At 39.7% G+C, this 10459-nt stretch overlaps 1 protein-coding gene across 5 annotated transcripts in view; it reads right to left on the bottom strand.

Annotated features, from left to right (window-relative positions):
• OGT (O-linked N-acetylglucosamine (GlcNAc) transferase) overlaps positions 1-10459 on the bottom strand; it is a 94373-nt gene that overhangs the window by 9980 nt on the left and 73934 nt on the right. For 4 of the 5 annotated variants that reach the window (XM_055081572.1, XM_024131034.3, XM_055081573.1 and 1 more), the window contains 6 exons: positions 9623-9781; positions 9384-9473; positions 4909-5034; positions 4310-4480; positions 4082-4198; positions 3821-3991 (listed from right to left, as the gene is read on the bottom strand). In XM_055081572.1, coding sequence (XP_054937547.1) covers positions 3821-3991; positions 4082-4198; positions 4310-4480; positions 4909-5034; positions 9384-9473; positions 9623-9781 — 834 coding nt within the window. Of the gene's footprint in view, positions 1-3676; positions 3717-3820; positions 3992-4081; positions 4199-4309; positions 4481-4908; positions 5035-9383; positions 9474-9622; positions 9782-10459 lie in introns of all 5 variants that reach the window. The other variant, XM_055081574.1, reaches the window with a different exon arrangement.

The raw sequence follows: 10459 nt of genomic DNA, 5'->3' as shown, positions 1-10459 counted from the left end.
AGTTCTGCCAGTGCCCCAAGCTGGCTTCCTGGTGATTCAGCAGCACCTCCATGTACAGTTTCCTGTTTGCCAACCTTGGTCTACATCTCCTCAGCAAACATCCAGTGAAGATATCCAAGATAAGAAACTGGCTTTGGAGGAGGAGGGTATTCTTCTGAATTTTTCTTTCCTTTGTACTCTGCCTCAGTCCTGGGGTAGTAACTGCTCCCCTATATCTGCCATTCTTGTATTCTTAAGAGTTCTCTCTACCCCTCAGTAGTTAATTCCCTGTTCAAACTACTGTGTGGTTTCTGTCTCCTGACTAGATCCTGATTGATACAGATACTGAGAATTAAATCAGCGAGATGGCTAAAAGAGTAAAAAGTACTCATCACAAGGAAAAAAAAAACTTTGTAACTAAGTGTGGTGATGGATATCAACTAGACTTTTTGTGGTGATCATTTCACAACATGTACAAATACCAAATCATTATGTTGTACACCTGAAACTAATAGTGTTTTATGTCAATTATACCTCAATAAAAAACAAATAAATAAATAACCAACCCATGAGATGGCTTAAACCCACATTATAGGAAAAAATGGGGAAAAGAATGAGTGACGTTTAACGCAAAGAAAATAAATCATAAGGCACATGCTAAGCTCTAGTTAAAAGGCTATCGTGTGCATGAGAGAACACACTGCATCTTTGCTGCTCACGACCAACAACTACAGCAGCTGCAACAGCAGACTAGCTCTTTATTTTACACGGAAAAGCAAAGACCAGAAATATTCACTTTTACTAAACAGATAGCAGAACTCTTCAGTGAAGATCTCTAAGAAGTCTAATGTCAATACTTAAATTTGTAATTTACACATCTTTGCATCTTCTCAGCTCATTTCAAGTTGTTGTAATCCCCATTGGAGGATCAGCTGTCTCAGCTGTCCCAGGTTTTTGCAGTAACAAAGTCCTAGGTTAATTTTCTCATAAGAAACAAAACAAAGGCTCTTCCTTCAGTTTGCCTGGAGTCTTTTTAAAGTTTCGCCTTCAATTCTGTCCTCTAGAAACAGAGAATCTCCAAAGACAAAGGACACCAAATGCGCTCTAGTTACATCCAATTAAAATACTGTTATACACTCATTTAAATAGGAAAAGGGGCTGATGGCCAAAGAATGATTTACTGGCAGAACTATTTACTAGGTTGAACCTGTAAGAACTTTCTATGTGGACATTAATCATTATCCCAATATCATTTTACATTTATTAACCCCTTCACCCAGGTTACAAAGCACTGAAAATATTTTCTGTCCCCTAACACAAACAATTCTTTATTACTAGTTCTCGTTTTATACAGGAAGAACTTTGGGCTTAAAGAGGGCAAATAACTTGCCTAAGAGACCAAAGCTAGCAGGTGGTAGATCTAGGCCTGCTCTTTACACAGCTTTCTCAAATTTAAACAAACCACTAAGGGGATTTATTTCCAGAAAGACATGTACCAATAACCTGTCAAAAATTATTGCAATTATATCTGACCTTGCTCTTAACGTTCTCTGCCTACATGAGGCCTGAAACAAATAGAAAGAACCACCTACTCAGAGAAAAATGCTGGTGAAGAGAAAGGAAGAAAACATAATCAAACTGCTTATGTGACTTCACAATATACAAAAATTTAAGCTAGATAATCTGTTTATACACGAGATAGCAAGGTGGCCCACTCCTCTTCAACGTTAAACAAAACAGCTGTTATGGTCTAGGACAGAAGTTTGTAATTTTCTCAATAGCACAGAAAGATCATAGCGCAAGTCTTTATTACTTTAAAAAGTTTTTTTTTTACCTCAGTGACAATGTTATAGCCATGAAAATGTATTAGGTAAAGAGGGAGATGGAAAACCATAATAGACTTAACATTGTCAGGGATACGAGAGTAACATCAGAGCAAATGGGCTGAATGGCACATGCTCAGGCTTTGCCACAGGAGAGGGGAAAGGATATGTCTGTTTCGAGGATGAATGTAAAATTCCCTGCCACGTCTCTTAAATGCTACAGACAGGTCCCCTGCATTGGGAGCGCCAAAGTCTTTTTTTTTTTTTTTTTTTTTTAATTTATTTTTGGCTGTGTTGGGTCTTTGCTGCTGCACGCGGGCTTTCTCTAGTTGCGGCGAGCGGGGGCTACTCTTCGTTGCAGTGCGCATGCTTCTCATTGCAGTGGCTTCTCTTGTTGCAGAGCACGGGCTCTAGGCGCACGGGCTTCAGTAGTTGTGGCACGTGGGCTCAGCAGTTGTGGCGCGCAGGCTCAGTAGTTGTGGCACACGGGCTTAGTTGCTCTGCGGCATGTGGGATCTTCCCAGACCAGGGCTTGAACCCGTGTCCCCTGCCTTGGCAGGCAGATTCTCAACCACTGCACCACCAGGGAAGTCCAAGAGCGTGGAGTCTTAACCACTGGACCACCAGGGAAGTCCCCAATCTGATATTTTTCAATCAATAAATAATCCTTATGATGCAAAGTGGTATAACCATTAAAAGTCATGTCGCTGAACTATAATGAGAATATATTCATGACACATTAAGTTAAAGGAAAAAAGTTAGAGCATTATCTTAATTTGGGGGGGACTGCACTATGAAACATCTCACTCTAGCCAAAAAGTTCTCTTCAAAACCCTATTAGTCCAACAGCCAAGCTTTTGCTCACTCTTTTCTCCATGTATGAAATATCCTTTTCTAAATCACACCCACCTTTCAAGACTAAACTTAAATTACTGAACAATCTCTACTAAGACTGCCTCTCCTCACATTGCTCAGCACTATTTCTGAGCATCTACATACACAATTACAGTCTTATCTTGCAATTCCCACACATCTGGGTACTGCCTTACCTTGTTATGTAACTATTCCAGGTGTGACAGACATCTCACACATTATGGGCATTGTGTTCTACACTCAAAATTCTTTGTACCTGTGCACTTCAAGAAGTATACTTGTTTTCCCTTAAGTCAAGCATGTCTGCCCTATTATTTCAAAGGACAGTTCAGGCCCAATACACATTATGGGTGATTAATTCCTTTACCTTAATTCATTTCAAGCATTCTTTGTATAAACTGCTATACCACTAAAACTGTTAACTCCTAAAGAAGTCAGAGATCCTTGCCTTATGATCTCTTGACAGAGCTACATATTCACTTATTCAAGTATGCAATATATAATATTGGGCTGGCCAAAAAATTCATTCGGATTTTTCATATGAGCTTACAAAAACCTGAACGAACTTTTTGGCCAACCCAATATTTACTCAGCATGTACTTCATTATCGTGGCTAAGACACGGACCCTAAAGTAATTCAATTCAGTGGAGAATACATACAAACCCAGGGAATTATAATGTGTTGTGCTGGATGTAAAGATATATCCCAAATACTACAAGAACAGAGAATACAGGTACCAATGGAGCAGGGAAGGAGAGGTCAGGGATATGGACAGAAAGAGATTCCTGGTGGAGTTGTCTGAACTGAAAGTCTTAAAGATGAGTAAGATTTAACTGGGGAAAGGATGAGTTACAGAAGCAAGACACTGTATGATGCCTACAAACAGTTCACCGTTGGTAAGAGTAAAGCCACAGGCAGGGAATAACAAGTTATTAACACAGAAGACTCTCATTAAGTAACCTGCTGGCTGAATCCAAGAGACTTTTAAAATCAAACAAACCTATATAAGATGCCAGTTTCCACTGAATTCATTTCCTCATCTACAAAACAGGAATAATGATGCTTACCTCCTAGAGTTATGAGATGTAAAGAAGATAAATGTATACTTGGTGGTAGATAGTATGTTCTATTATTCTCTTCTCACCTGGGTAGTTGCCAGTCCATTGCTAATACTGAATCCATTAATTGTTATCTGAATTTGTCCTCTGTTAATCATTTCAATAACTGCTTCTGCAATGGTATTCATAGGAATGACAGGCATATTAAGAGCTGTATTACTGCTGTCTGCGTTGTCTCCTCCGTCAGGACATTTCATCTTAAAATAATTACACAAAATACATCATTAGGGAAAAGATCCCAAATGCAGATAACTTAATTTCAATGACAGTATTGACCAGGTTCTGACCTTGACAATTTTCACATCTGGCAGACTATCAAGAAATGCTTTGAGGTCGATGCCATTCAGCACAATCCGATTGTCATAAATGTGCCCATTGGACTTAAAATCGATGACCGCTTTTTTCTAATCGAAAAAAGTTTCAGACATATCTTTTAGGATGCACAGGGACAGCAGCAAGGAAATAAATGACTACAGTTCTTTGCAATTCCCCTATAGCACTGTTTTTCTACCTACCTTCAGGTGAGGGAACATATTAGCATGATCACCAATAAAGAAAGTATGGGGCATATAAGCCAGTTTCTCAGAATACTGCTCAGCAACTTCAGCAGGTGAAGTTTCCTGATCAGTGATGATATAATCCATGAAAAGCGCGCCACTAGTCCCAGGGTACCCCAGCCACATTGCCTAAAAGAAAAAAAAAAAAAAAAAAAAAAAATCAGACCAAAAACTGACTAAGAACCTTCAGCAAAATGCTCTAAAATTAAATAAGTACACAAACAACCAAGGAGGGTGGACTTCTTTAGCCAAGAACAATCAAGTAATATTTTAGACTAACCTTCTAAGTGCTAAACCGTTTTTCCAATTTACAAGACAGAACAACTGTTTCCATTGAACTACGAATTGCACATCTCCATATACATGTTCCTGTGGGCACTGTGTTCTCACTCAAAATTCTTTGTCCCTGTTCATTTTCAAGAACTACACTTTTTTTTTCGTAAGTCAAGCATGTCTGTCCCATTGTTTCAAAGGACAGTTAACCAAAGAGGGAAAAAACCTATCACTGTCTTCTTAGCCCAATAAACACTGTGAATAATTATCATTATTTCCTTTACCTGAATAGGAGCTGGCCTGAGAGCAAAGAGTTCATTTCGAGCACCCTTGGTATAACCATTCATATTTACAAGGATGTGTATACCATCTTGATGGATGCGATCAGCTGCTTTTCCATTGCATGGAATCTATGGAATAAAAAAATAAGAACATATACTATGTATAATCTAAGACTGATTCAATTAGTCTTAATGGCATTGAACAGAATTCAAATTCCCAGATGCAAAAGTGGTAACAACACAAATTACATTAACACGGGGTAAAAATATGGTTAAGTACCATTAAAATGGGCCCACAGCATTACACAAACAGGATACAGAGGAAGGAGAGTTTACCTCTAGACTGAATGCATGAACAACTAGGCCTGGGACTTCCCTGGTGGCTCAGTGGTTAAGAAACCGCCTACCAATGCAGGGGACACGGGTTCGAGCCCTGGTCCAGGAAGATCCCACACACTGCGGGGCAACTAAGCCCATGTGCCACAACTACTGAGACCGTGTGCCACAACTACTGGAGCCTACATGCCTACAGCCCGTGTTTTGCAACAAGAGAAGCCACCGCAATGAGAAGCCTGCGCACCACAACGAAGAACAGCCCCCGCTCGCCACAACTAGAGAAAGCCCGCGCACACCAACAAAGACCCAATGCAACCAAAAAAAAAAAAAACAAAAAAAACTAGGCTTCATAGACGAGTTGATATTTGAAATGGGCCTTCAAAGATGGAGAGGAGGGCTTCCCTGGTGGCGCAGTCATTAAGAATCCACCTGCCAATGCAAAGGACACGGGTTCAAGCCCTGGTCCGGGAAGATCCCACACGCTGCGGGGCAACTAAGCCCATGTGCCACAACTACTGAAGCCTGCATGCTCGACAACAAGAGAAGCCACCGCAATGAGAAGCCCACACACCCCAACAAAGAGTAGCCCCCGCTCGCCACAACTAGAGAAAGCCCGCACACAGCAACAAAGACCCAACGCAGCCATAAATAAATGAATGAATGAATAAATAAATTTTTTTAAAAGATGGATAGGAGTTTGAGGGAGCTGAACAGAATACAATCTCGACAGAGAACTGTATGAATAAAGAACCAGAGTAAAGTAAGTGCATGGTAGGTTTAAAAAATGGGTAGATCACTTCTACTTGGTATAGGGTATAACTGAGGGCTAATGATGGGTGAAAAGCACTGGCAAACAAGGTTGTTTGTTTATAAAGGTTGTGAAGGCCACACTAAAGAGCTTGGACTTCATATAGGCACACCAATGTTCACTGCAGCATTATTTACAATTGCCAAGAAATGGAAGTAACCTAAGTGTCCATCAATGGATGAATGGATAAAGAAGATGTGGTATATATACACAATGGAATATTCCTCAGCCATTTAAAAGTTGCCAGAGGGAAGGGAGGGAGGGGGGCAATATAGGTGACTAGGATTAAGTAGTACAAACCTCCATATATAAAAACAAGCAAGCCACAGGGATATAACATACAACATGAGAAATATGGTCTATAATACTGTAATAACTTTGTATGGGGACAGATGGTTACTAGACTTATGGTGATTTCATAATGTATGCAAATGTCAATTAACTGTAGTACATCTGAAACTAACACAACATTGTACGTCAACTACATTTCAATTTATATATGTGTGTATATATATATAAAATTAATAAATATATATTTTTAAAGGTTTAGACTTCAGTCAATAAGCAGTGAATCCTAAAAGGTCTCAGAGGTGGAGGGCCATATTCTTCTTGGTCACAGAGAGTCCAACCCTACATCAAAAATGGTCAGGGGGCTTCCCTGGTGGCGCAGTGGTTGCGCGTCCGCCTGCCGATGCAGGGGAACCGGGTTTGCGCCCCGGTCTGGGAGGATCCCACATGCCGCGGAGCAGCTGGGCCCGTGAGCCATGGCCGCTGAGCCTGCGCGTCCGGAGCCTGTGCTCCGCAACGGGAGAGGCCACAGCAGGGGAAGGCCCGCATGCCACCAAAAAAAAAAAAAAAAAAAAAAAAAGGTCAGGTATATTTCCAAAGCAACAGCTATAACGCAAAAGACGTTGGTAGAAATTATTTATGAAATGACAAGAGTCTCACAATCCTTCTGCTAGGACTTCAATGATTCATATATATGAATTACTGGATATACCATACATACCTCTGTTAGTCACCAAAGTGGCCAATAGCGTCTATAAGAAAAAACTCTAGTCCATACCTTCAGCAAATTCATTCCCTCACAGGTTTGAATCTTAAACTATCATAAAACTTTTGCTCCTACAGGAAACAGCAATGGAGCAAGTATAGAAATAAAGAAAACCAAAGGCAAAGACCCCTTAAATGACCTATTTGTTCTTCTTCCAAGCCACCATTTTGTTCAATTTATTCAGGTAATATTAGGTATCTACTGTCACAAGTGCTAGCTCAATCCCCAGAGAAGTTCTATGTCCAAGCACAAATACACCATATTTCTATTTCATTTGCAAACTCAGCAAAAATCCATGCTGATTATAAATGCAGTGTAATAAATGTAAACAATCAAGGAAATAAGATCAAAGCAATTACCCACAGGTATGTAGTAGCTGATGTTAAATATCTGTCATGAAAAATATTGAGGATATGGGCTTCCCTGGTGGCGCAGTGGTTAAGAATGCGCCTGTCAATGCAGGGGACACAGGTTTGAGCCCTGGTCCGGGAAGATCCCACATGCCATGGAGCAACTAAGCCCATGTGCCACAACTACTGAAGCCCACGCGCCCAGAGCCCGTGCTCCACAACAAGAGAAGCCACTGCAATGAGAAGCCCGTTCGCCGCAACTAGAGAAAGCCCACGGGCAGCAATGAATACCCATAGTGGCCAAAAATAAATAAATTAATTAAATTTAAAAAAGAAAATTGAGGATACAAGCTACACACCAACAGTTTTATTCACTATTTGCTCAAAATAAAGTTGGAAGTACAAGCCTCTTAGAAAGCCTCATCCACCAGAGGGCAGACAGCAGAAGCAAGAATCCTGCAGCCTGTGGAACAAAAACCACATTCACAGAAAGATAGACAAGATGAAACAGCAGAGGGCTATGTACCAGATGAAGGAATAAGATAAAACCCCAGAAAAACAACTAAATGAAGTGGAAATAGGCAACCTTCCAGAAAAAGAATTCAGAATAATGATAGTGAAGATGATCCAGGACCTCGGAAAAAGAACGGAGGCAAAGATCGAGAAGATGCAAGAAATGTTTAACAAAGACCTAGAAGAATTAAAGAACAAACAGAGATGAACAATACAATAACTGAAATGAAAACTACACCAGAAGGAATCAGCAGCAGAATAACTGAGGCAGAAGAACGGATAAGTGACCTGGAAAACAGAATGGTGGACCTCACTGCTGCGGAACAGAATAAAGAAAAAAGAATGAAAACAAATGACAGCCTAAGAGACGCCTGGGACAACATTAAACTCAACAACATTCGCATGATAGGGGTCCCAGAAGGAGGAGAGAGAGAGAAAGGACCCGAGAAAATATTTGAAGAGATTATAGTCGAAAACTTCCCTAACATGGGAAAAGAAATAACCACCCAAGTCCAGGAAGCGCAGAGAGTCCCATACAGGATAAACCCAAGGAGAAACATGCCAAGACACATAGTAATCAAACTGGCAAAAATTAAAGACAAAGAAAAATTCTTGAAAGCAGCAAGGGAAAAACGAAAAATAACATACAAGGGAACTCCCAAAGGTTAACAGCTTCTTTCTCAGCAGAAACTCTACAAGCCAGAAGGGAGTGGCATGACATATTTAAAGTGATGAAAGGGAAGAACCAAGATTAAAAGAGACAAGGAAGGACACTACAAAATGATCAAGGGACAATCCAAGAAAAAGATATAACAATTATAAATATATATGCACCCAACACAGGAGCACCTCAATACATAAGGCAACTGCTAACAGCTATAAAAGAGAAAATCGACAGTAACACAATAATGGTGGGGGACTTTAACACCTCATATACACCAATGGACAGATCATCCAAACAGGAAATAAATAAGGAAACACAAGCTTTAAATGACACATTAGACCAGATGGAATTTATTGATATTTATAGGATATTCCATCCAAAAACAACAAAATTCATTTTCTTCTCAAGTGCACATGGAACATTCTCTAGGATAGATCACATCTTCAGTCACAAATCAAGCCTTGATAAATTTAAGAAAATTGAAATCGCATCAAACATCTTTTCCAAACACAATGCTATGAGACTAGATATCAATTACATGAAAAAAAAGTGTAAAAAAATCAAACACATGGAGGCTAAACAATACACTACTAAACAAGCAAGAGATCACTGAGAAAACAATAGCAAAGATCAATAAAACTAAAAGCTGGTTCTTGAAGAAGCTAAACAAAATTGATAAACCATTAGCCAGACTCATCAAGAGGGAGAGGACTCAAAAAAAAAAAAGTTTGGAAGTATAAGAGTTTCACCTACCTGAGAAAGATCAATGAAATGATTGGCTTCTGCCATCACCTTCACTCGGAAGTTTGTGCCATCATCTGGGCTCAGGGCATAACAGAATACCTGAAAGGCAGCACATAGTATATTTAATAACCTTGGCTCAAATCTTTCCAAAAGACACTGGGCTTAACACCTAAAGGTGACTTATAAAGCTACCACTGTGGGTTTGTTTGGTTTTATAAATAGTGACTCCAGAGCAACACTAGTCTTACCTCAAATTTATCAGGATTGTGCATGCCTGGAATAGACTGCATAAGATGAGAAGTAGGATGATTCCCAAAGTCAAAACTCACGTATCCTACACGCAGTCGACCATCACTGAGCTTCAAGTCTTTTGGATGTTCATACGGTGGTTTATGAAGGACATTTATCTACCAATGGAATTCAGTGCTTGTTAGTAAAGTTGAGTCTATATGTAAATTTTCATCTAGGAAATGTGACTAGAAAGCATACCTCTTAGGAATGGTATGCCCAGAATACTTCGTTAATCCATACATATAACGAGTCTAATACAACCTTAGCAATTTGTATAATATGCTTCATACTTTGACCTGTTCCTGAGGCCTATGAAGCAGCCCAAGCAAGTTAAAGTTGTAGGAAGGAAGCAGAGTGGAAAGAGCATGACAAACCCTGCATTTTAGAAAATTCTGTAGGGAAGCATTTTTTAAAAACAGAATTACATTATAAGACACTGATGAAAGAAATTAAAGATGATACAAATAGATGGACAGATATACCATGTTCTTAGATTGGAAGAATCAACATTGTGAAAATGACTCTACTACCCAAAGCAATCAACAGATTCAGTGCAATCCCTATCAAACTACCACTGGCATTTTTCACAGAACTAGAACAAAAAAATTTCACAATTTGTATGGAAACACAAAAGACCCCGAATAGCCAAAGCAATCGTGAGAACGAAAAACGGAGCTGGAGGAATCAGGCTCCCTGACTTCAGACTATACTACCAAGCTACAGTAATCAAGACAGTATGGTACTGGCAAAAAAAAACAGAAATATAGATCAATGGAACAGGATAGAAAGCCCAG

Source organism: Physeter macrocephalus, chromosome 21 (genome assembly GCF_002837175.3).
Source record: "Physeter macrocephalus isolate SW-GA chromosome 21, ASM283717v5, whole genome shotgun sequence".
NCBI classification, from domain to species: domain Eukaryota; kingdom Metazoa; phylum Chordata; class Mammalia; order Artiodactyla; family Physeteridae; genus Physeter; species Physeter macrocephalus.
The sequence above is the reverse complement of the archived record's forward strand: the minus strand, read 5'-3'. Positions and strand labels throughout refer to the sequence as shown.